Source organism: Melanotaenia boesemani, chromosome 17 (genome assembly GCF_017639745.1).
Source record: "Melanotaenia boesemani isolate fMelBoe1 chromosome 17, fMelBoe1.pri, whole genome shotgun sequence".
NCBI classification, from domain to species: domain Eukaryota; kingdom Metazoa; phylum Chordata; class Actinopteri; order Atheriniformes; family Melanotaeniidae; genus Melanotaenia; species Melanotaenia boesemani.
In genome coordinates, this window is record NC_055698.1 from 24,120,011 (window position 1) to 24,147,858 (window position 27,848).

At 35.2% G+C, this 27,848-nt stretch overlaps 3 gene segments (V, D, J or C); 2 read left to right on the forward strand and 1 right to left on the reverse strand.

Moving 5' to 3' along the window:
- The window catches only part of LOC121656206, a 30,247-nt gene extending 10,911 nt beyond the window's left edge, over positions 1–19,336 (forward strand). Inside the window, 2 exon segments of the V gene segment in view lie at positions 17,567–17,604; positions 18,860–19,336. Of these exon segments, the coding sequence occupies positions 17,567–17,604; positions 18,860–19,185 (364 nt within the window).
- Positions 191–23,794, reverse strand: LOC121656260. The segment is given in 6 exon segments: positions 191–316; positions 6,102–6,449; positions 12,846–12,883; positions 20,513–20,591; positions 23,303–23,527; positions 23,719–23,794. Coding segments are annotated over 5 exon segments (720 nt in total).
- On the forward strand, positions 10,402–11,069 carry LOC121656246. The segment is given in 2 exon segments: positions 10,402–10,570; positions 10,762–11,069. Coding segments are annotated over 2 exon segments (357 nt in total).
- Positions 23,795–27,848: the final 4,054 nt, after the last annotated feature.

Consider the following 27,848-nt stretch of genomic DNA (forward strand, 5'->3'; position numbering starts at 1 on the left):
ATTTTATATTCATAGTATATTTATGCTAAACTTACACACACACACAAAAAAAAAAATCTTTTTTTTTTACCAAAGTAAAATTAATTGGAGAACTTTTCATATAACCTGAGGTCACAGCTGGAACAAAGCAGTGAAAAATGATTTTTATTATATAATAACTGTCTCTACATGTTGAAAGAACACAGAAAAATCTGATATAAAAATCTTTATTGTCTACAAACACAGTTGAACAGAAAAACTAAGAATTAGTAAATGGCTTTGAGAAAAAGAAATAAATGAAAGACAGAGTCAGAGATCAGTGACAGAGTAAAAACATGTGACAATCCCAGTAAATCAGGTCAGTACTGGGAACACTGGTCTCTCCTCAGTGTCTCTGAGAGTGGAGACTGGGAGCCCTGGGTGGCCTCACAGGTCACAGAGCCCACCTTCCTCCACTGGTCTGCAGAGAGCCTCAGGGTGCTGCTCCAGCTGTAGTGGCCGTCCTTCTGCAGCACCCCGGGGCTCCTGCTGTCCTCATAGCTGCTGCTGCTGCTGCTGCCGTCCACCTTCCAGGACAGACTCCAGTCTGAGGGGAAGCCCTTGTTGGCCAGACACATGAGTGTGGCCTTCCCCTGCTGCAGCTCCTCTGTGGAGGGGGGCAGCACCGTCAGGGTGGGACGAGCATCACCTAGGAGACACCAATCAGATTAGAGGACAAGAACCACACAGCTGTCAATCATCCAGAAGACAGTTGGACACCTTTACTGTGAGAGAGGAGATTTCCTCCTTTAAGAAGTTTCAGTAACATTTTATCTGCTTCATCTCTCGCACATTGTTTCACTTCCCTTTTAGAAACCTTTCATGCATGTCAGGACACAGAATCCTCATATGAGCTGACATACATGAAACTACTGAACATGTTTAACATAAAAACATTAACTGCACTTTAAATGTCTAAATAAATTTACAGAAACTTTTAATCAAAACGTTTAACAATTATTCACAAAATTCAACAATAAAACTCAGATTAAAAATGTGTAAATGTTGTGATCTTAAACATTCTGTATAACACTGAAATCCTGGTACAAACATAGCTGCTGTTCTACTTTGCAGGAAAGCAGCAACTGATCATTTCCACTGTTGAAGGACAAGATGGTTTAACAAAGATCCAAAGACTGAATTCACAATTTAACAGATCTGACTAGAAAATAAAACATTGTTTAAACATTTTTATTTTGCTGCTCCAACTAATTTATATTAATCACATTAAAAGATTAAATGATTAAATATGACCTTCAGTAACACTGTTTACAATAAGTTTAACTCAACATTCAGATGTTATAAAGACATCATTCTAATAAAGACTATTTTTGTTCTTTGATCAGTAAAGTTGTTTAAAACATTTACTGGAAAATGTAAAGAAAACTTTTTAATTTAATCTCAACGAAGAAAAACTAACAACAAAATATGAATATGAAAGTTTTTAAAGGTATTCTGATAAGAAGTTAGATTTTAAAAGACTACAGTTATGTCCCTTATTAATAAAAAGTTAAACTTACTTCCAAACTCCAGTCTGGTTCCTCCACCGAACGTGTACCACAGTGATACAAACTGGTTGAGTCGTCGTACAAAAACCTCTGACTGTAGAGAGACACGGCTCTCTGACTTTCAACAAAACAAACCTTCCTCTGATAAAATCTTAAACTGCAAGTCTTCAAATATCTAAATATGTGATTATTTTATGGCTCCTTTTAACTAATCCTGGATTTTTAGGTTTTTCCGTCAAATTTTAAACATTAAGCTGCATTTGTTGCTGCTGATAAAAAGCTAATAAAGAAAAGTTTCATCGAAAAAAACTCACAACATCTCAGATTTAAAGTTGAATTAATGAAAATTCTGTACACATAAATTTTTTTAAAATATCTTGAATATTTAACTTACTTCCAACATCCAGTCTGGTTCCTCCACCGAACGTGTACCACAGTGATACAAACTGGTTGAGTCGTCGTACAAAAACCTCTGACTGTAGAGAGACACGGCTCTCTGACTTTCAACACAACAAACTCAACACAAACAATCCTGTTCCTTAAAGAAACAACAAAAATAAAATAATGATTTAATTTTTTAATGAAATAAGTATGAAAAATAACAAACATTATCTTTATAATTGTTGAAAAACCACATCTTTAATTAGAAATGAAAATTGTAGACATCAATGAAAATGATGAAAAATTTAAGAAAAGATTTAATAATTGAAATAATTTAAAAAATATCAAAATTATCTTTTATTTAATCAAAATTCTGATGAAGTGATTAATTATTGATTAACATAATCATAGAGATTCAAGTCCCTGCTGGAGTCAGAACATTTCCATAGAGAAACACTTTGCATCAGCAGCACCATGCTCCAGTGCTCTGGGAGAGTTTATAGTCCTGAGAGTTGAAGACTGGATGACTGACAGCTGTCCTTCATGACAACAGAAGCCACAGAAATCCTCCTCATCAATAACATGACTTGATCTGCGTCCTCATCTGGACTCTCCTCTGCTTCACTCAGGGTGAGGAAAATCATTGTTCTGTGATGTGAAAATCATTTGGAGTGAAGCTGAGTTTCACCTCACCATCTCATGTCCAGTGTTTCTTCTCTCTCCTCAGGGTCTGTTGGACAGAATGTTGTTGTGACTCAGTCAGCAGCCAAATCAGTGCAGCTCGGACAAACTGTCACTATTGACTGTAAGGCCAGTCCAACAATATATCACTATTCTGGTTCAAAGTACTACCTGGCCTGGTACCATCAGAAACCTGGAGAAATTCCTAAAGCTCTGATCTACTGGACATCAGATAGATTTTCAGGAATCTCCTCCAGATTCAGTGGAAGTGGAGCAGGGAATGGAGTTGACTTCACTCTGACCATCAGTGGAGTTCAGACTGAAGATGCAGGAGTTTATTACTGTCAGAGTTATCACAGCATCAACAGTCAGTGGGTGTTCACACAGTGAAATACAGTCATACAAAAACTTCCCTCAGACTGAACAAAAACTTAACTGACTGATAAAGTTCACTGAACACACACACACACACACACACACACACACACTCAAACGAGAAAGGTTTAAGATCCAGTAAATCTTCAGAACTTATTAAAATAATTCGTAATTGCGATCACAGCAATTTTATCAACAGATAACTATCTTGAAGGAAACACACATTATTATGACTATAGAGTCATGTTTTATCTATTTATTTATTAACATCTATAATGTTTTGCAGAAAGGATCATGGAGCAGCATCATATCACAGTAAAAGATAAAGCTTGAGACCTTGTGCCATTACTGAACTTAAAAGGTAAATATTGGTGAAGATGCTGATCATCACCAGAAAAATGACCAAATAAATATTAATTAAAAGTAGAGAAAAAAATCCCCAAATTTCCAGAATATAACTTCAAACAACAATAATAAAACTTTCCTCTGAGTCAACTGTAAGCATTAAAAAGCAAACACACACACACACATGCAGAAATATTAAAGAACCAGAAAATCTTCAGAACATTTAATAAAATTATTAATATTTCATGTCACAACAACTTTATTAACTGAAAACTATCTTCATGGAAACAAACATTATTATGATTAGAGAGCCATTTTTTTTATCTATTAATATCTATAATGTTCTGCAGAAAGGATCATGGAGCAGCATCATGTGACAGTCATAGAAAAAGCTTGTGACCTTGTGCTGGTAACTGTCTTAATTGTACTGAACCTTAAAAGGTAAAAGTGGATGACGATGCTGATCATCATCAGACAACTTATAAAATCAATAATAATTAAAAGTAGATAAAAACATCCCCCAAATTTCCAGAATGTTTCTTTAAACAACAATAATATAAAACTTTCTGCTGAGTCAACTGTAAGCATTAAAAAGCAAAGAATAAAAACACAGTTAATACTTTGGAGCTCAAAGTCTGTCCAGCAGAAAGAAATGGAGCAGTTAAGCTCAGCAAGGTGTGTTTAGTGACTACAGAGCAGCTTTCAGTTGGATCACATGACTCTTGATGACATGGAGCTTCATTTTTATTTTTGGGATTCGGTTCTCTAATTCTGATGTATTTATTTACTTATTCTACCATTTTTTTCATGCTGATTAAAATGTAGAAACATTTTCCTTCTGACAATTCTTATTTGACCCCAAAATTGAAAACAGTTAAAGACTGGATATAAAGTCATTTTAACCTCCAGGTTTTAACTTTTAATCCTCATTTTTATTGTTATTTTCATGAGACCTTCTTAAGATGCTGCATGAAGACTTGAAGAATTCTATCATTACAAAACCACCAAATAATAACATCCAAACATAAAGATTTTTACTCACTAATGCCTGCAATTTATGTCAAATAAGATCTTATTACTAAAATTAATTAATTGAACACGTTCACAAGCTGCTGCAACAAATGATTCTAAGAGAATTTTATTTCCTTGTGCAAAAATCCAACATGTGAAGATGAAACATGACGTCATGTAGAGGAGAGCTGCAGCTGAGTGACTGTGTGTGTTTGCATATGTGTCCTGCCTCTCTGCTCCCAGCTGTTAAGAGGTCAGTGTTGATCAGTGGCTGTTCAGACCTTTCAGAGACACTGAACACACCAGCAGCACAATGATGATGTCACTGACTCTACTGCTGACCACCCTGGGGCTCCTTGTTCAGGGTGAGACTCTCTTGTGAAAACTTTGCTTCAGGATGCAACCAGGTTCACCACAATGATGTTCTGCTGTGATGGAGAAACACTGAAACAAGCAGCTTTCACCTTCTTCCATCTATTCTCCATCTAAAAGAAAAATCTTTCTTCATCTTTCTCAAAGCTGGATTTGTCTCAGTAACTCTTCTACTGTTTTCCAGGTTCATCAGGAGAAATCATCCTGACTCAGACTCCTAGATCTCAGTCTGTTGTTCCAGGACAGACTGTCTCCATCACATGTAAAACCAGTACAGGTGTTAGCAGCTGTCTTAACTGGTATCTTCAGAAACCAGGAGAAGCTCCTAAACTCCTGATTCGTGATGCTACAACTCGTCACTCTGGAATTCCGAGTCGTTTTAGTGGAAGTGGATCTGGTTCTGACTACACTCTGACCATCAGTGGAGTTCAGGCTGAAGATTCAGGAGTTTATTACTGTCAGCAGAGATTAAGCTTCCCGTTCACACAGTGATACAACGTCGTACAAAAACCTCCCTCAGCTGGAGAGGAACTGATCTGAACCAACAGCTGCACTGAAACTAAAACAGGAGATGAACTGAGACTAAAGTGCAAAGATTTTGGTAATTAAATTTAGTGTTAGGACTTAATATCTCAAAAACATTATAGATTTTAATCATCATACAAATATCAATTAGAAAAGTTTGATTTTATTCGTTTGATTTTATTTCATATAGAACAACAGCACAGTCATATATGATTTTAAATTGCTGAGATTAAATTTAATGTTTAATATGAAAGTAATATTGAATTTACTATCTAAAAATGTTAAGTTACATTAAAAATATCATTTTTTGTGTTGCAGCAAATCTGAATTTTCTGAGAAAATACAGAGAGGAGGTTTTTTATCTGATGATTTTTTTTATATTAATAGTAATAATTATCTTAAGCTTACATCAAAATATTTATTTTTTGTCAATAAATTTACATTAACAAGAAAACATTTAATTTTGCCCAAAATCTATATATTTATATATTTTACTCAATTAAGTAAAAAAAAACAAAAAAAAAAAAAAAAAAAACTTTCCATGTAAAAACTAAAATTGTGGTTTAATCGTAGTTTTGTTTTGATCCAGGCCAGCATCTATTCCCTTTTAATTAAGATCAATAAGTCACATTTATATGAACAAAATGGAAAAAATGATTTGATGAACAGACATTTAAGATCATAGAATATTAAAAGAATTAAAGATTGGAACAAAGCAGTAAAAATTGTTTTTGGATATCTTATAATCATCTCTACATGTTGAAAGAACCAAAAAAATCTGTTTGATATAAAAATCTTTATTGTATAGAAACACAGATGAAGAGAGAAACTAAGAATTTGAAAAAAAGCTTTGAAAAAGAGAAAGAAACGAAAGATCAGTGACATGTGAGCGTCCCAGTAAATCAGGTCAGTACTGGGAACACTGGTCTCTCCTCAGTGTCTCTGAGAGTGGAGACTGGGAGCCCTGGGTGGCCTCACAGGTCACAGAGCCCACCTTCCTCCACTGGTCTGCAGAGAGCCTCAGGGTGCTGCTCCAGCTGTAGTGGCCGTCCTTCTGCAGCACCCCGGGGCTCCTGCTGTCCTCATAGCTGCTGCTGCTGCTGCCGTCCACCTTCCAGGACAGACTCCAGTCTGAGGGGAAGCCCTTGTTGGCCAGACACATGAGTGTGGCCTTCCCCTGCTGCAGCTCCTCTGTGGAGGGGGGCAGCACCGTCAGGGTGGGACGAGCATCACCTAGGAGACACCAATCACATTAGAGGACAAGAACCACACAGCTGTCAATCATCCAGAAGACAGTTGGACACCTTTACTGTGAGAGAGGAGATTTCCCTCCTTTAAGAAGTTTCAGTAACATTTTATCTGCTTCATCTCTCGCACATTGTTTCACTTCCCTTTTAGAAACCTTTCATGCATGTCAGGACACAGAATCCTCATATGAGCTGACATACATGAAACTACTGAACATGTTTAACATAAAAACATTAACTGCACTTTAAATGTCTAAATAAATTACTGAAACTTTTAAGCAAAAAGTTGAACAATTATTCACAAAATTCAACAATGAAACTCAGATTAAAAATGTGTAAATGTTGTGATCTTAAACATTCTGTATATCACTGAAATCCTGGTACAAACATAGCTGCTGTTCTACTTTGCAGGAAAGCAGCAACTGATCATTTCCACTGTTGAAGGACAAGATGGTTTAACAAAGATCCAAAGACTGAATTCACAATTTAACAGATCTGACTAGAAAATAAAACATTGTTTAAACATTTTTATGCTGCTCCAACTAATTTATATTAATCACATTAAAAGATTAAATGATTAATATGACCTTCAGTAACACTGTTCACAATAAGTTTAACTCAACATTCAGATGTTATAAAGACATCATTCTAATAAAAACTATTTTTGTTCTTTGATCAGTAAAGTTGTTTAAAACATTTACTGGAAAATGTAAAGAAAACTTTTTAATTTAATCTCAACGAAGAAAAACTAACAACAAAATATGAATATGAAAGATTTTTAAGTCATTCTGATAAGAAGTGAGAATTTAAAAAACTACAGTTATGTTCCTTATTAATAAAAAGTTTTATGATATTTATAAACTTACTTCCAACATCCAGTCTGGTTCCTCCACCAAAAGTCAACCACAGTGATACAAACTGGTTGAGTCGTCGTACAAAAACCTCTGACTGTAGAGAGACACGGCTCTCTGACTTTCAACACAACAAATTCAAAACAAACAATCCTGTTCCTTTAAGAAACAACAAAAATAAAATAAAGATTTAATTTTTTAATTAAATAAGTATGAAAAATAACAACAAATATTTTTATAATTGTTTAAAAACCACATCTTTAATTAGAAATAAAAACTGTAGACATGAATGGAAATGATAAAAAATTTAAGAAAAGATTTAATAATTGAAATAGTTTACAAAATAATCAAAATTATCTTTTATTTAATTAAAATTCTGATGAAGTGATTAATTATTGATTAACATAATCATGGAGATTCAAGTCCCTGCTGGACTCAGAACATTTCCATAGAGAAACACTTTGCATCAGCAGCACCATGCTCCAGTGCTCTGGGAGAGTTTATAGTCCTGAGAGTTGAAGACTGGATGACTGACAGCTGTCCTTCATGACAACAGAAGCCACAGAAATCCTCCTCATCAATAACATGACTTTGATCTGCGTCCTCATCTGGACTCTCCTCTGCTTCACTCAGGGTGAGGAAAATCATTGTTCTGTGATGTGAAAATCATTTGGAGTGTAGCTGAGTTTCACCTCACCATCTCATGTCCAGTGTTTCTTCTCTCTCCTCAGGGTCTGTTGGACAGAATGTTGTTGTGACTCAGTCAGCAGCCAAATCAGTGCAGCTCGGACAAACTGTCACTATTGACTGTAAAGTCAGTCCAAAAGTAGCTCACTGGACTGGTTCACAATACTGGCTAGCATGGTACCATCAGAAACCTGGAGAAGCTACTAAAGCTCTGATCTACGGGACATCAGAAAGATTTTCAGGAATCTCCTCCAGATTCAGTGGAAGTGGAGCAGGGAATGGAGTTGACTTCACTCTGACCATCAGTGGGGTTCAGGCTGAAGATGCAGGAGTTTATTACTGTCAGAGTTATCACTGGTTGAATAATCAGCGCGTGTTCACACAGTGAAAAAACATCGTACAAAAACCTCCTTCAGTCAGAAGGAACAGAAATTGAACTCAGTGCTGCAACTGGAAGTTACTCCAGCATTGATATAGTTCAGTAAAAACTCACTGCAAACACACAGCAGAAGTGTTTTTATAAAATATACAGTCTGTTTTCATAATAACAGATGCTAAAATCTTAATATATCTACATGAAATGACATGTTACTAAAGACCCAGATGAAGCAAGTTTGGACTGATTACAGAACAAGTTACTTTAGTTTCTGTCCAGAGTCAAAGTTTTATCCTCCCAAAGTAACTGATTTATAATAGTCTAATGGATTAGATTCATACAGAGCGGTTCAAAGCACTCAGCTGATTGACTGGGGTGAAGTAGCTTTCTAACATTGTCATTCTTGCCAACCTTTAATTACATTCATGTTATAAAACACTGAATCAGGTGACAAACAACATCTCAGTCATGTTTTGTTTTCTGTGTTGCAGCAAATATGAAATGAAGTGGTGTGTTATAGTAATGGGGAAGGGACATATAAGTTCAAACTTCTGCCAACTACTTTTCTAATATGGTTTGAACAGTTTTAAAGTTTCTTCCCATGCAGGTATTAAAACTGGAAAATCATCCTTCAGCTGAAATGCTCATACATTTAAGATTTAACTTCCAGTCTAAATTTTTAACATTGTATGTATGAGAAGTTCTTAAGATGCTGCATGATGACATGGCGGGTGGAAAATTTCAGTTTTTAAATAAATTAAAAAAAAAAATAAATAAAAAAATAAAAAGACAAAGCCACTTGCTGACATTTACCCCAGCATATTTAACTAAAAGGACACACTGGTTCAAATCAAGGACATGGACAGACGTGATTCGTAACTTAAAAATAAAATTTTATTAAAAGATATACAGGCGTTAAAATAAAATTAAATGAAAAATCACTCCAGCCAAAAAACAAGGTGCAAAAAGGCCTGAGTTCGAACAGTGATCACAAATCCTGCTACTCGGTGATTGATCCATGACGGCAACCTGTACGCTGGGCGCGGCTGCACACTACGGGTATACTACTCAGCTGAACGGCTCAACCACCTCCGCCATGATGGCTCGGAGATCTACCAGCCAGGGCCACTCAGGAAGAGGGAATTCACGCTGTCGAGCGAGTCCTGTCTAATATACCGCCCTCGCTCCGCCCTAACAGTCAGCCCTGCTAAATTACACCTGGAAGGTGCAATTAAGGGAGGAGAGGGGACAAGGTATCCAACCTCGTCCTGCTACAATCAGCTGAAGAAATCTCACATGACAAAAAGCTCATAACAAATATCCAAACATGACAAAGATGTTTACCTGCTAAAACCTCTGCTGCTCCTGGAGGTTATCAAGAACACTGATAAAGTTTACCAAACACACACATTGTTCAGACACACACATTATATCTTCAAATAATTGTTAAGTGATGACAGAAAACTTTGTGTTCAGAGGATTTTGAAGTCATTGTGTTGAAGTTCTAGTTCTGTAGACGTCACCGTCAGGTTTGCCTCTCATTGCTCGTCATCTGTTAACTTTGACTTATGAGCAAACTGGGAAAGGAGATGTTGGCATTATGTAGAAAGCTGGGAGATATTTTGTCTTTGATATTTATCTTTTTATTATCTATTTATTGCCATGACAACCCCCGTGTCCTGTCCTGTGTGCAGCACATTAAAACAGTTTTACATAAATCCTCCTCAATGACACTGAAAAGGACAGAAGTGCCTGCTGCAGTTACTGCAGAGACATGACATTAAACACAAAATGACTTTATTTGATCAAAGTTTACAACACAAACAAGTTTCCCTAAACCCAAAATTTTATCTGTAGACAAACATCAGATCTTCCTCTCAGTGTGTGTCACCTCTTAGCTGTAAGTAAGAAATTGGTAGTAAAAATAAGCTCTGTATTTATAAAATATTTACTAGAACCTATTCTGTATCTGCTGAGACGTCAACAGGATGAATAAGAGTCTGGATTCATCCATTTCTGCAGCTGAGTGACTGTGTGTGTTTGCATATGTGTCCTGCCTCTCTGCTCCCAGCTGTTAAGAGGTCAGTGTTGATCAGTGGCTGTTCAGACCTTTCAGAGACACTGAACACACCAGCAGCACAACGATGATGTCACTGACTCTACTGCTGACCACCCTGGGGCTCCTTGTTCAGGGTGAGACTCTCTTGTGAAAACTTTGCTTCAGGATGCAACCAGGTTCACCACAATGATGTTCTGCTGTGATGGAGAAACACTGAAACAAGCAGCTTTCACCTTCTTCCATCTATTCTCCATCTTAAAGAAAAATCTTTCTTCATCTTTCTCAAAGCTGGATTTGTCTCAGTAACTCTTCTACTGTTTTCCAGGTTCATCAGGAGAAATCATCCTGACTCAGACTCCTGGATCTCAGTCTGTTGTTCCAGGACAGACTGTCTCCATCACATGTAAAACCAGTACAGGTGTTAGCGACTGGCTTCACTGGTATCTTCAGAAACCAGGAGAAGTTACTAAATTTCTCATTTATAAAGCTACAACTCTTCAGTCTGGAATTCCGAGTCATTTTAGTGGAAGTGGATCTGGTTCTGACTACACTCTGACCATCAGTGGAGTTCAGGCTGAAGATTCAGGAGTTTATTACTGTCAGCAGTGTAGCAGCTGGCCGATCACACAGTGATACAACGTCGTACAAAAACCTCCCTCAGCTGGAGAGGAACTGATCTGAACAAACAGCTGCACTGAGACTAAAACAGGAGATGAACTGAGACTAAACTGCAAAGATTTTTGTTATCAAATTAAGTGTTATGAATTAATATCTCAAAACGTTTATAGATTTTAATCTTCAGACAAGCATCAATGAGAAAATTTTGATTTTAGGTATTTGATGTTTTAGCAGAAAGAACAAAAACACAGTCAGACATAATTTTAAATTAGTGAGATAAAATTAAAACTTTGATGTAAAATTATTCTTTTAAACACTATTTTAATACTTTCCTTTTTTTTAAATATTCCATATTTTGTGCTGCAGCAAGACTGAAATTTACAAGTAAACAGTCGTTATACTGGCTGCCTGTTCATCAGAGAATTTCTGCTGCTGGTTCATAAAGCTCTGAATGGTTTAGGACCAAAATACATTGGTGACCTCTTGACGCAGAATGAACCTTACAGAACCCTCGGGTCATCTGGATCCAGTTTTTATTAACCACAAATTAACCTTTTGTGGCCTAACATACATATATATATATATATATATATATGTATGTATATATATATATATATATATATATGTATATATATATATATACATATATATATATATATATATATATATATGTATATATATATATAGATATATGTATATATATATATATATATATACATATATATATATATATATATATATATGTATATATATATATATATATATATATATACATATATATATATATATATATATATATATATGTATATATATATATATTGCTTCATTATGTAAATTAAGAAAATTTAATTTCCCCATACAACAAAAAAATTATTGTTTTCTCTCATTTTTTTAAAAATAGTCAAGTATTTATTCCCTTTTAAATAAGATCAATGACACACATTTATATGAACAAATATGAAAAAAAAACAACAGAATTGATAAACAGATATTAAGGATCATATCGTACTAAAATAATAATTAAACACTGAATCAAATAAATGAAACCTGCTTTTGAATATCTCTTAATCATCTCTACATGTTGAAAGAACACAGAAAAATATGTTTGATTAAAAAATCTTTATTGTGTAGAAACACAGATGAACAGAGAAACTAAGAATTTGAAAAAAAAGCTTTGAGAAAAATAAAGAAATGACATAAAGAAACAGAGATCAGTGACAGAGTAAAAACATGTGAGCGTTTAACACATTTACTGGAAAATTTAAAGAAAGCTTTTTATTTAATCTCAACGAAGAAAAACTAACAACAAAATATGAATATGAAAGTTTTTTTAGGTCATTCTGATAAGAAGTGAGATTTTAAAAGACTACAGTTATGTCCCTTATTAATAAAAAGTTTCATGATTTTCATAAACTTACTTCCAACATCCAGTCTGGTTCCTCCACCAAAAGTCCACCACAGTGATACAAACTGGTTGAGTCGTCGTACAAAAACCTCTGACTGTAGAGAGACACGGCTCTCTGACTTTCAACACAACAAACCTTCCTCTGATAAAACTTAAACTGCAAGTCTTCAAATATCTAAATATGTGATAAATTTATGGCTCCTTTTTAACTAATCCTGGATTTTTAGGTTTTTCCTTCAAATATTAAACATTAAGCTGCATTTGTTGCTGCTGATAGAAACTTTTGAGGGGAAAAAAAAAACTCACAACATCTCAGATTTAAAGTTGAATTAACGAAAATTCTGTACACATAAAAATTTTAAAAATACCTTGAATATTTAACTTACTTCCAACATCCAGTCTGGTTCCTCCACCGAACGTGTACCACAGTCATACAAACTGGTTGTGTCGTCGTACAAAAACCTCTGACTGTAGAGAGACACGGCTCTCTGACTTTCAACACAACAAACTCAACACAAACAATCCTGTTCCTTAAAGAAACAACAACAATAAAATAAACATTTAATTTTTCCGATGATACAGTATAAGTATGAAAAATAACAAAAATTATCTTTATGATTGTTTGAAAACCACATATTTAATTAGAAATTAAAACTGTAGACATGAATGAAAATGCTAAACAATTTAAGAAAATATTTCGTAAAGCAAATAATTTACAAAAATATCAAAATTATCTTTTATTTAATTAAAATTCTGATGAAGTGATTAATTATTGATTAACATAATCATGGAGATTCAAGTCCCTGCTGGAGTCAGAACATTTCCATAGAGAAACACTTTGCATCAGCAGCACCATGCTCCAGTGCTCTGGGAGAGTTTATAGTCCTGAGAGTTGAAGACTGGATGACTGACAGCTGTCCTTCATGACAACAGAAGCCACAGAAATCCTCCTCATCAATAACATGACTTTGATCTGCGTCCTCATCTGGACTCTCCTCTGCTTCACTCAGGGTGAGGAAAATCATTGTTCTGTGATGTGAAAATCATTTGGAGTGTAGCTGAGTTTCACCTCACCATCTCATGTCCAGTGTTTCTTCTCTCTCCTCAGGGTCTGTTGGACAGAATGTTGTTTTGACTCAGTCAGCAGCCAAATCAGTGCAGCTCGGACAAACTGTCACTATTGACTGTAAAGTCAATCCAACAGTAACTCACTACTCTGGTTCACAGTACTACCTGGCCTGGTACCATCAGAAACCTGGAGAAGCTCCTAAAGCTCTGATCTACGTAACATCAAGCCGAAGATGCAGGAGTTTATTACTGTCAGAGTTATCACAGTGGATATGTGTTCACACAGTGAAAAAGCATCGTACAAAAACCTCCTTCAGTCAGAACTCAGTGCTGCAATTGGACGTTACTCCAGCATTGATATAGTTCAGTAAACACTCACTGCAAACACACAGCAGAGGTGTTTTTATAAAATATACAGTCTGTTTTCATAATAACAGATGGATGATACTATCTTAATATATCTATATGAAATGACATGTTACTAAAGACCCAGATGAAGCATGTTTGGACTGATTACAGAACAAGTAACTTTAGTTTCTGTCCAGATTCAAAGTTTTATCCTCCCAAACTGATTTATAAGGCTTTACATGAATCCTTTATTCATTCGCTCCACTTTCACACACTGGTGGTGGTAAGTTACATGTGTATCCACATCTGTCCTGGGCCAGACTGATGGAAATGTTGCTTCCAATCAGCACCAACAGCCTCTACAGTCACCAAACCTTCATACACATTCATACACCAGTGCTGCCAACACTGGAGGCAAGATGGGTCACGTGTTTTGTCCAAGAACACAACGGCTGATTGACTGGGATGAAGCAACTTTCTAACATTGTCATTCTAGCCAACCTTTAATTATATTCATGTTATAAACGGGCTGCAGGGTGGTGTTGTGGTTAGTACTGCGACCTCACAGCAAGAAGGTTGCTAATTTAAGTCTTGGCTGTGGGGAGGTTCAAACAGTGGCTTTTCTGTCTGGAGTTTGCATGTTGTCCCCGTGTATGCGTGAGCTTTCTCCGGTTACTCCGGCTTCCTCCCACCATCCAAAAGGCATACATGTTAGGTTAAAAGTTATTCTAAAGTCTCCCGAAGAGTGACTGTGAAAGACTCCAGCTTCCTATGACATTAACTGGATTAAATGGTGCAAATATAGAACGAATATTATATAACACTGAATGGGGTCAAACAAAAGGTCTCAGGCATGTTTTGTTCTCTGTGTTGCTGCAAACATAAATTTTATGAGAAGAACAAGAATGGTGAACTTACAATAAAGTCAGTAGTGTTTGCCCTAAAGTGATATTATTTATTGTTTATTCTTACTTCATGTAGTCTAAGGTATATATTCTGATCCATTACTTAATGTAGTTTTTTTTCTGTTAACTTCTTAAAATCTGTAAATCTGCTATTATAAAATTGTGAGAGAAAGAGAAATTAAATCAAGAAATTAAGTGATGTCTTAAAGTAACAGGGGAAACATATAAATTCATACTTCTGCCAACTCCATTTCGAATATGGTTTTAACAATTATACAGTTTCTTCCAAAGCAGGTATAAAAATAGGAAAAATATCCTTTTGCTGACATTTTCATGGCTTCTAGGTTTGCAGCATATTAAAGCTGTCACACACAAATCCATCTTCACTTACAGTGACTGCTGCAGTTGGAAGTTCTTTTTGAAAATTGTCTTAATTTGATCAAAGATTACAACAAAAACAGTTACAAAGCACTTTTTGTAAGTGCTTTGATAAACATCAGATCTTCCTCTAAATCTGTCTCACCTCTGAGCTTTAAGTGAGCACAGCTCAAAAGCTCAAATCCTTCAGCTGAGAATCATCTCAACTTTTTCCTTCGGCACTTACTTCTAGTTAAAAGGGCTGGTGAAGGTTTGCAAATGTTTTTAATGCTGAAAAGTTAAAATTTCCTAAAAGAAAGTTAGAATTTAAATTAAAGCCAAACTTTCAAGTGACTGACCAACTTTTAAGATGGTGTTTCAATCATCAATACATTTATTCTACATCAATTAAAAACATTAAATTTGGTTGTAATATCAGCATCGTCTATAAATCTGACGGATAACATTAGAATTTTATTTTAGCTCAGATATGCAGATGGGGTTGCCTTCATGGAATCAGTCTTACATGTAGTTTAATCCTTCAATCTGAAGAACTTCAGGCTCAACATAAAAAGAGAAATCATTACTCCACCTTGCAGTTTTACAGAGAAAACACCCACTAGAGGGCAGATGTTCATGTTTAAACTAATGTACTTACGGGAAAATAAAAACAACTAATTATCTTGATATCAGGAACAATGTGTGTGTACAGTGTGTGTGGGATTATTTTTTCTACACTTTACTCATCATTTGATAAAATAGTCATGTAAACCTATTTTAGGTAATAATATGACTGATGATAAAGTAAGAAAGGGCCTTTTCTTCTTATCACCATTTTTGACCATAAAACAACTTCAGGATTATTTGAAATAAAATTCACAAATCAATCAGCCAGTTCAACACAGCGAAATGTTAATTTGGTTAAAAGAATAATGTGTTTGTTTGATTTGTGAGATGACTTTTACAACATGTTTAATTTGATGAAATAGGTTTTCAAATCGGCCTGTTTGATTTGTTTGTTTTGTGTTTAACACAACAGGATGCAAAAATGTAAGAATAAGGTTGAAATAAAAGAACAAGTGTGTAAAAAAAAACAATAAAGCTAATTATTACATGGCATGCCTTGTACAGTTCATGAGCACAAGCCTGCCTTTATAGACATGGTGAAAAAAAAAAAAAATAATAATATATATATATATATATATATATATATATATATATATATAATACCCCAACAAACTGAGGAATTAACAAAAAATGAAATTCTGGACCAGTAAATCAGTCACACTTACACTAGCTTAATCTTTTGCTTTCTAAAGGAAATTCATGTTGTATGAACTGCAGCAACTTTCAGATGCAACAGAAAGTTAAGTTTCTGTTCAGTCTGACTGAAGGAGGTTTTTGTACGATGCTTTTTCACTGTGTGAACACATAAGCACTATGATAACTCTGACAGTAATAAACTCCTGCATCTTCAGCCTGAACTCCACTGATGGTCAGAGTGAAGTCAACTCCATTCCCTGCTCCACTTCCACTGAATCTGGAGGAGATTCCTGAAAAACGGCTTGATGTTACGTAGATCAGAGCTTTAAGAGCTTCTCCAGGTTTCTGATGGTACCAGGCCAGGTAGTACTGTGAACCAGAGTAGTGAGATACTGTTGGACTGACTTTACAGTCAATAATGACAGTTTGTCCGAGCTGCACTGATTTGGCTGCTGACTGAGTCACAACAACATTCTGTCCAACAGACCCTGAGGAGAGAGAAGAAACACTGGACATGAGATGGTGAGGTGAAACTCAGCTACACTCCAAATGATTTTCACATCACAGAACAATGATTTTCCTCACCCTGAGTGAAGCAGAGGAGAGTCCAGATGAGGACGCAGATCAAAGTCATGTTATTGATGAGGAGGATTTCTGTGGCTTCTGTTGTCATGAAGGACAGCTGTCAGTCATCCAGTCTTCAACTCTCAGGACTATAAACTCTCCCAGAGCACTGGAGCATGGTGCTGCTGATGCAAAGTGTTTCTCTATGGAAATGTTCTGACTCCAGCAGGGACTTGAATCTCTATGATTATGTTAATCAATAATTAATCACTTCATCAGAATTTTAATTGAATAAAAATGATTTTGATATTTTTGTAAATTATTTGCTTTAGGAAATATTTTCTTAAGTTGTTTATCATTTTCATTCATGTCTACAGTTTTTATTTCTAATTAAATATGTGGTTTTCAAACAATCATAAAGATCATTTTTGTTATTTTTCATATTTATATCATTGAAAAAATTAAATGTTTATTTTATTTTTGTTGTTTCTTTAAGGAACAGGATTGTTTGTGTTGAGTTTGTTGTGTTGAAAGTCAGAGAGCCGTGTCTCTCTACAGTCAGAGGTTTTTGTACGACGACTCAACCAGTTTGTATCACTGTGGTACACGTTCGGTGGAGGAACCAGACTGGATGTTGGAAGTAAGTTAAATTTTCAAGATATGTTTAAAATTTTTATGTGTACAGAATGTTCATTAATTCATCTTTTAATCTGAGATGTTGTGAGTTTTTATTTCCTCAAAATTTTCTTCATTAGTTTCTATCAGCATCAACAAATACAGCTTAATTTTTATTTTTTGAAGAAAAACCTAAAAATCCAGGATTAGTTAAAAGGAGCCATAAAATAATCACATATTTAGATATTTGAAGACTTGCAGTTTAAGTTTTATCAGAGGAAGGTTTGTTGTGTTGAAAGTCAGAGAGCCGTGTCTCTCTACAGTCAGAGGTTTTTGTACGACGACTCAACCAGTTTGTATCACTGTGGTGGACTTTTGGTGGAGGAACCAGACTGGATGTTGGAAGTAAGTTTATAAATATCATAAAACTTTTTATTAATAAGGAACATAACTGTAGTCTTTTAAAATCTCACTTCTTATCAGAATGACTTAAAAAACTTTCTTATTCATATTTTGTTGTTAGTTTCTCTTCGTTGACATTAAATTAAAAAGTTTTCTTTACATTTTCCAGCAAATGTTTTAAACAACTTTACTGATCAAAGAACAAAAATAGTTTTTATTAGAATGACGTCTTTATAACATCTGAATGTTGAGTTAAACTTATTGTGAACAGTGTTACTGAAGGTCATATTTAATCATTTAATCTTTTAATGTGATTAATATAAATTAGTTGGAGCAGCATAAAAATGTTTAAACAACGTTTTATTTTCTAGTCAGATCTGTTAAATTGTGAATTCAGTCTTTGGATCTTTGTTAAACCATCTTGTCCTTCAACAGTGGAAATGATCAGTTGCTGCTTTCCTGCAAAGTAGAACAGCAGCTATGTTTGTACCAGGATTTCAGTGATATACAGAATGTTTAAGATCACAACATTTACACATTTTTAATCTGAGTTTCATTGTTGAATTTTGTGAATAATTGTTCATCTTTTTTACTTAAAAGTTTATGTAATTTATTGAGAGATTAAAAGTGCAGTTAATGTTTTTATGTTAAACATGTTCAGTAGTTTCATGTATGTCAGCTCATATGAGGATTCTGTGTCCTGACATGCATGAAAGGTTTCTAAAAGGGAAGTGAAACAATGTGCGAGAGATGAAGCAGATAAAATGTTACTGAAACTTCTTAAAGGAGGGAAATCTCACAGTAAAGGTGTCCAACTGTCTTCTGGATGTTTGACAGCTGTGTGGTTCTTGTCCTCTAATCTGATTGGTGTCTCCTAGGTGATACTCGTCCCACCCTGACGGTGCTGCCCCCCTCCACAGAGGAGCTGCAGCAGGGGAAGGCCACACTCATGTGTCTGGCCAACAAGGGCTTCCCCTCAGACTGGAGTCTGTCCTGGAAGGTGGACGGCAGCAGCAGCAGCAGCTATGAGGACAGCAGGAGCCCCGGGGTGCTGCAGAAGGACGGCCACTACAGCTGGAGCAGCACCCTGAGGCTCTCTGCAGACCAGTGGAGGAAGGTGGGCTCTGTGTCCTGTGAGGCCACCCAGGGCTCCCAGTCTCCACTCTCAGAGATACTGAGGAGAGACCAGTGTTCCCAGTACTGACCTGATTTACTGGGACTCTCACGTGATTTCTCTCTGTCACTGATCTCTGACTCTTTATTTCATTTCTTCCATTTTCTCTAAGCTTTTTTTGTAGTTAGTTTCTCTGTTCATCTGTGTTTCTTCACAATAAAGAATTTTTTTGTCAAACAGATTTTTCTGTGTTGTTTCAACATGTAGAGATGATTATTAAATTTCACTTTTCACTGCTTTGTTCCAGCCGTGACATCAGGTTACATGAAATGTTCACTAAATAATGTTCCTTTGTGAAAAAAAAAAAGATTATTTTTCATGTGAGTTTACCATCATTATACTATAAATATAAAATCCCTTCATCAGAGAAAAATCTCTTCTGTATATTTAGGAAAGGTAAATGGAAAATTTATCTGTATAGCACATTTCATGTACAAGACAATTCAAACTTCTTTACATAAAAAATTGCAGCACAATGCAGAAAGCAATAACAAGTGCATAAAAAACATATTAAAGGAAATAAAAACAATGAAATAAAACCGAAAGAATAAAGTTAAACTAAAACAGATGAAATTAAAGAAATAAAATTCCAGTGTGGGGAAAGACAGATAAAAACTATAATTGTTTAAAAATTCCAGCTTATTTTGACTTCTAAATAAAAACAATTGAAATGCAGCAGAGAACAGGTGGGTCTTTAACCTGGATTTAAAGTGTTTCAGCTGATCTGAGGCTTTCTGGGAGTTTGTTCCAGACATGTGGAGCATAGAAGCTGAATGCAGCTTCTCCATGTTTAGTTCTGACTCCAGGAACTGAAAAGAAACTGGATCCACATGACCTGAAGGTTCTGGTAGATTCATACTGGGTCAAGAGGTCACTGATGTATTTTGGTCCTAAATTATTCAGAGCTTTACAGACCAGCAGCAGAAATGTAAAGTCTATTCTCTGATGAACAGGCAGCCAGTATAACGACTATTTACTTATAGAATTCAGGTTTGCTTAAACACAAAATATGAAATATAAAAAAACAAAATAGAAGTTTTAAAATAGTGTTTAAAAAAATAGTTTTACATCGAGACTTTAATTTTATCTCAATAATATAAAATTATGTATGACTGTGTTGCTGTTCTTTGTAATATGAAATTAAATAAAATCAAAATTTTCTCACTGATGCTTGTCTGAAGATTTAAATTTATCATCTTTTTGAGATATTAATTCGTAACACCAAATTTGATAACAAAAATTTTTGCATTTTAGTCTCAGTTCATCTCCTGTTTTAGTCTCAGTGCAGCTGTTGGTTCAGATCAATTCCTCTCCAGCTGAGGGAGGTTTTTGTACGACGTTGTATCACTGTGTGAACGGTGTGTCGTAACCCTGCTGACAGTAATAAGCTCCTGAATCTTCAGCCTGAACTCCACTGATGGTCAGAGTGAAGTCAGAACCAGATCCACTTCCACTAAAACGACTCGGAATTCCAGACTGAAGAGTTGTAGCATAACGAATCAGGAGTTTAGGAGCTTCTCCTGGTTTCTGAAGGTACCAGTAAAGATAGCTGCCAACACTTGTACTGGTTTTATATGTGATGGAGACAGTCTGTCCTTGTTACGGCCCCAGGCCTTTTGGGCCGAGCATACAGAGCATGCAGAGTATGCAGAACTGATGTGCCGCAGCACTCCCAGAATTGGCTGCTGCCCTCCTCCAAGTTCCCTCCCTCCAGCGGCCGGATTGGACGACGACGCTACCCGGAAGACCGCCCAGATGGACTACTCACCCATAAAAGCTGGTCATTGTCAACCTGTCGGGGCGGCTGTGTGGTTGGGTAACACCAGTGCGCCAAGGGTGGCTTTGGTCTGATATAGAAACTTATAGAAACTATGTGAAGTGGATGGTTAAATTGTTAAGTGCTGAAATTGGATACTGAGCTTTCTGGTTTGTCTGTCAGTGGTGAAAAGACTCTCTCAGTTAAATTTGTGTTTTGGATTAACTTTTGTTTTTGACAAACATTTACGTTTAATTGTTTGCTTATCTGAATCTCGTTAAAGAGACGCCCTGAGTTTTTTAGCTGTGTGTTTTTTTTTTATTTTCTTATTGTATTACTCCCAGGGATTCTGGTTGAGTTTTTTTGTTGGGTTATTGTTTAAATATTATACCTGAAAAAGGACACTTTTCGTTTGTTTATCTGAAACTGTAGATATTTCCGGGTTTTTCTTTCATAGGATCTTTTCTGTTATCTTTAAGGCTCCCGGTGTGTTTTGTGACTGTGGATCTTGGATTTGTTTTGTGTAGAAATAAAATACCTGTTTTTCCTTTTATATCGGATCTTTATTGTTTTGCTTCGTTTTCCCTGATCCCTAGCGGGGGGGAAGTAACAGTCCTGGAACAACAGCTTAATTTATTAGGATGTCTATATTATTACAGTTTCTGGTTTACAGGCTGATACCAGACTGACGTAATAGCTTGAGTGATTATGTTGTAGGCTATGAAAATGTGGTAAGATTATTAGACCATTAAAAACTTTTTCTGGGTTATGTAATATAAATACGAAGTTGTTTCTTTTGAAACGTTGTAATGCAGTGTCGACTAGTCAGGTCACGTGTCTCACACAGACCGAACCTGCTCCCTCTGCTTCTCTGGCGGAAATATGCCCAAACTCAGATTTTTCATATTCTTCTCGCTTGCGATACGCTCATGTCCGTTGTGCTCGTGTCCGCCACAGCGCGAAGCTTCTACCCCCCCTGAAATATATATATATTTTTTTTTTTAATTTACAGATCAGTAAAACCAGATGACATTTTTCACTGCCGTCTATCAGCTGATTGCTGGCAGTGACGTCATATGCCAGTCTAGAGATCTGATGGTGCAGATAGTGTTAAATATTGTATTTTATCACACATACAATTCATTCAGTGCACTTCGTGGCTCAACAAACAACTGATCTGAAAGTTAGAAACTTTCTAACTAGGGGTATGGCGGTTCTTCTGGGTGGCTCACTAAGCCGATTCCAAAGTGTGTAAATTCTTCATGTCAGTAACTTTACAAAAGAACAGGCAGACAATGAGCCTGGTAGTTCTAGTGTTAAACAGGTTAATTTACTTTATTTCATTTTTTGCCCACACATTTTACTCATTCTGATATCACATGGCCTTGAAATAAGATTCTGGTTTAAAGAACATATTTACATTTCACAATGTTTGGTTCACGTCCTTGTTCTATTTAAATCCTCTGTAAATTTTTCCCTGGACATTTATACATGATTAGACTAGTAATAAGTATTTTATATTTATCCTAAACTGATCTGATTATTGTGAATGTGTGCCTTTGAATCATGTTATGGGTTGCTTCGAATTAAGAATTCATGTTATTAGCATCCTGAGACTGATAATTGATTGGATTTAACTAGCTTGAATTAATTAATTTATCCAATTAATTAATTTAGTACTCTAATCGTGTCCACACGGCCATTAGATCAGTACTAGAGCTATCTGTGTGGTGGTGCTCCCAGAGGTATTGATTAATAATTAATTTTATGTAATTGTAAAAATTTTCATGTTTAATGATGTCAAATCACTACAGTTTTATTATTTTATGATGATAAATATCCGTTAATTTAATAATTTTTTCTTAATTTTATCATATAAATTTGACTGAATAATCATTCCTAAATAGCAAAAAGTCTGGAATGACAGCAAATATCTCTTCTGTATATTTCCTTAAAGAATTCAAGTTTGCTGTAACACAAATATGTAATATTTTTAATATAAGTTGATGTCTTAAAGAAAACTTTCAAATCAAAGATTTTCATTCTCTCAGTAGTTTAAAACTTTGATTGTTTCGTTGTTACTTTTGCTATAAAATCAAATAACTAAAATCAAAGTGTTCTAATTAATGTCATTCTGAAGATTAAAATCTATAATCATTGTGAGATATTACTTAAATAAACTTAATGTGTTACTAACAAAGGAAAATCTGAATTTTAGTCTCAGTTCTTCTCCTGTTTTAGTTTCAGTGCAGCTGTTGGTTCAGATCAGTTCCTCTCCAGATGAGGGAGGTTTTTGTACGACGTTGTATCACTGTGTGAGCGGCCAGTCGTAACTCTGCTGACAGTAATAAACTCCTGAATCTTCAGCCTGAACTCCACTGATGGTCAGAGTGAAGTCAGAACCAGATCCACTTCCACTAAAACGACTCGGAATTCCAGAGTGAAGAGTTGTAGCATAACGAATCAGGAGTTTAGGAGCTTCTCCTGGTTTCTGAAGGTACCAGTGAAGATTGGTGCTAACACTTGTACTGGTTTTACATTTGATGGAGACAGTCTGTCCTGGAACAACAGACTGAGATCCAGGAGTCTGAGTCAGGATGATTTCTCCTGATGAACCTGGAAAACAGTAGAAGAGTTACTGAGACAAATCCAGCTTTGAGAAAGATGAAGAAAGATTTTTCTTTAAGATGGAGAATAGATGGAAGAAGGTGAAAGCTGCTTGTTTCAGTGTTTCTCCATCACAGCAGAACATCATTGTGGTGAACCTGGTTGCATCCTGAAGCAAAGTTTTCACAAGAGAGTCTCACCGTGAACAAGGAGCCCCAGGGTGGTCAGCAGTAGAGTCAGTGACATCATCATTGTGCTGCTGGTGTGTTCAGTGTCTCTGAAAGGTCTGAACAGCCACTGATCAACACTGACCTCTTAACAGCTGGGAGCAGAGAGGCAGGACACATATGCAAACACACACAGTCACTCAGCTGCAGAAATGGATGAATCCAGACTCTTATTCATCATGCTGACGTATCAGCGGATACAAAATAAATTCTAGTAAATCTTTTATAAGTACAAGGAGTTTATGTTTACAATAAGTTCTTACTTAGAGCTCAGAGGTGACACACTGAGAGGAAGATCTGATATTTGTCTGCAGATAAAACTTCGGGTTTAGGGAAACTTGTTACACAAAGTTTTTGGTTACTGTTTGTGTTGTAAACTTTGATCAAATAAAGTCATTTTGTGTTTAATATGAAGTCTCTGTAGTAACTTCCAACTGCAGCACTTCTGTCCTTTTCAGTATCATTGAGGAGGAATAATTAAAACTGTTTTAATGTGCTGCACACAGGACAGGACACGGGGGTTGTCATTGCCACAAAAAGATAATAAAAAGATAAATATCAAAGAAAAAATAAATATCTCCCAGATTTCCATATAAAGCCAAAATTTTCTTTCCCAGTTTGGTCATAACTCAAAGTTAACAGATGACAAGCAATGAGAGGCAAACCTGACGGTGACGTTTACAGAACTAGAACTTCAGCACAATGGCTTCAAAATCATGTGAACACAAAGTTTACTGTCATCACTTGACAATTATTTGAAGATATAATATGTGTGTTTGGTAAACTGTATCAGTGTTCTTGATAACCTCCAGGTGTAGCAGAGGTTTTTTAGCAGGTTAACATCTTTGTCATGTTTGGATATTTGTTATGTGGTTTTTGTCATGTGAGATTTCTTCAAATCATCATGCAGCATCTTAAGAGTTTCTCATCAATAAATTAAAAATTTAGAATGAAAGTTAAAATTTAAAGACATGATTATTTCAGCTGAAAGATATTTTTCCAGGTTCTATTCCTGCATGGGAAGAAACTGTAAAATTGTTCAAACTATAATAGAAAAGTAGTTGGCAGAAGTCTAAGCAGATACAGTATAATAATTATATAATATATAATAATATATATATTAACCATATATACATATATATATATATATATATATATATATAGAGAGAGAGAGAGAGAGAGAGAGGCTGCGTTTTTTTCAGTCCATATTTAAGTATGACTAAAATACTTTCTATCTATTCAGCTGGTGCTGAATTGAACACATATTTCAGTGAAAAGTTAGCAGAATATATTTAATCAATCAATTTCACTTTAAGTTAATCTGAGACTTGGATGATTTCCAAGATATTATGGCACAAACAAACAAGCTAAAAGTTTAAAATGTGTAAATGTCATGACATAAACAGCAGGCCTATTAACTTACTACTTTACGCAACAATCAATTTTTAGTGAAACCCCCAAACCCCAAAGCATGTACTATTTACTAGTACATGCTTTGGGGTACTATATATATATAGTATATATATATAACGTAATGTTCCACGATTCAAAGGAGTTATGATTATGTCTGTTTTCTTTTTAAGTTCTCGTGGTTTGAATAAAAAGGTTGTGGCTCCCTCTGCTGTTAAAATCAACAATGTTTTTTCTGTCTTTTTTTCCTCAGTTAGTTTCCTCAAATACTGTAGGTTTTATTAAAGGTCATTTTATGAAGTCAGTCTTTTTTCTTGTTTGAAAACTTTAAAATCACAAGATGGCTGTTAGAATTAAATGATCCTTTATATGTATTTGCGTTGTTAAAGAGCTAAATAATTAGTCCTTCAAAGATTTTGCCCACATGACCACATGCGCTAATCCTCTGTTTTCTATATCAGAGATGTCTAATTACAATCATCCGAGGTCAGTGCCCTGCAGGGTTAGATGCTCCCCTGCTTAAACAAACCTAACTCAAATTAAAATGTTATTAATAGAACTTGACAAGCTATTGTATAAATCAGTTTAATTTGAAATAAAGGTGTTGAAGGACCTTTTACAACTATGACAGGTAGAAACCCTGAGTTTCTACCTGTCTCTTCCCACTTTAGGCAGCTATCAGTATCAGTATGATGTAGCTGGTTGAAAGAAATGGCTTGATTGTGCTTCTAAAGGACTTATAACTTGTTGCCAGACATGTGTGCTGAACTGTCAGACATCATGGGCTTGGTCATGCAAGGTGTAAACATAGTCAAGAAGAGTGCTTTGCAAATGTGTGTCTTTGTTAATCTCTGTTATGTTCTAGGAGATGAAGACGCTGTGCTACTGTACCACTCTGAGGTCCCTGCTCCATCTCTGCATTCATTTTAGGTACCTTAGCCTAAAAATGTTGAACACCCCAGAGCTGAAGTATTTGGTTTATTTGGTGGAGGGAAAATTAGCTGCTCACTGCTGATGAGAACAACATACAGGTACCTGCATGTGTTATTCGGGCTGCATTACAGTTGAAGTAAAAATAAAGTTAAATGGGAAAAGAGGCTCTGGTAAGATCATAAATCCATGGCTATTTATGCAGTTAGTCATTTTTCAAATATTGCATATTACTCCATAAATACTTGCTGTTACAGACTGTGCTAATAGTAGCAAAGCTGTATTCCTATCAAGATTTCAGTCCCTAAAGAGAATATGTAAGGAGCATTAACACATATAAATGGTTTCAGGTTTACAGGAATTAGGGTTGGGCGAATACAGTATTCTAGTACTGATGCCAAGGCCAGTATTGGTATTGTTCTACACCAACATGATGAGATCAATATTTTTCTTGCAGAGAGCTTCATGGGCAAAAAGCCAGAAAATGTGAATAAGAGTTAACCAAAAGTAGGCTTTGCCTTTGTTTAGCTAATTTGCACTGTTGACTTTATTTTCCTCAAATAATATTGTGTGATAAAAAATGACAGTTATTTTATTATGTTGTTGATTATGTTTTTATTTTAACTTAAATTTTAATTTCTCTGTTCTGCCCTTTAGTTTGTTAATGAAAAATGTTTTATTTGACAAAAAAATTGTACCGTGTTATATTATGATCAGTTAAAGGTAAAATAATTAAACTATTGTGAAATTTCAAGCACAAAGTATTGTACTGGCATCATATCACTGTTGCTGATATTTGTCCTGGATTTACCAGAGCTGGAAACTCCTGATGTACAGAAACAGTATTGTAAGTATATTTAACCTCAGATGATTGATGTCCAAACAAGTAAACAGTGCCACCTGGTGGTCAAGATGTGAACACTATTTTCCATTTGGCTTCATTATTGTTGAAGTCAGAAGCTTCTCAGTAAGGCTTCTCATATTTATAAAGCTGCTTTTCGATAATGATACTACAGAGTAACAAGGGAAAAAAATGTCTTTTATTCTAAATAATTTTCTTTGTTTTATTTATTTATTAACTTATTTGAAGTGTTATTCCAGCTGGTGAAAACGACTTCCAAAGTTATCTCATCATGTCATTTTTTTTTTTCTTAAATTTAAAAGAACCTTTAATAATTCTGTTTGGTTTTTTTCTTTTTCTTTTTTCTTTTTTTTCTCCCATCTTTTGGAAAAAAAAACATTTGAGAGTTAGTCATCTCCGGTTCCTAAAATCTCTGACGTACCTATCTCCTCCATAGCTCCAACCACCTGGCTCACACCCACCTCAACTTTCCTGGCAACAGCCAAGCAGAGTACCTGTACATCAGCAATTTTTATTCTTACAGTCCAAAATAAAAGCTTCTCTTCCATTTTGACCATGAATATACTTCTTCTCTCACTTATATTGGTAAAAAAAAAACAGCTTTTAATTTAATTGTTTTTTTTTTCCTAAATTTGATGCCTGTTTTACTTTTAAGATCTGTTTGTTTTGTTTAGTAAACACATTTTTTTTCTTTTAGTATCTTTTTTAATGCTCTTTATTTATTTATTTATTTAAATCTTTTTTTTTGCAAATCTCAGTTTTTTTCTCCTTCAATTCTCTCATAAATTAAAACAGAAAATTTGATTATTCAAAAAATTTAAGATTATTTTTTTAACCGATTTAAAACAGGGTACCCCCCACCCATTTGTTCAGTAGGCAAAGCATATTATTTATCCATCCG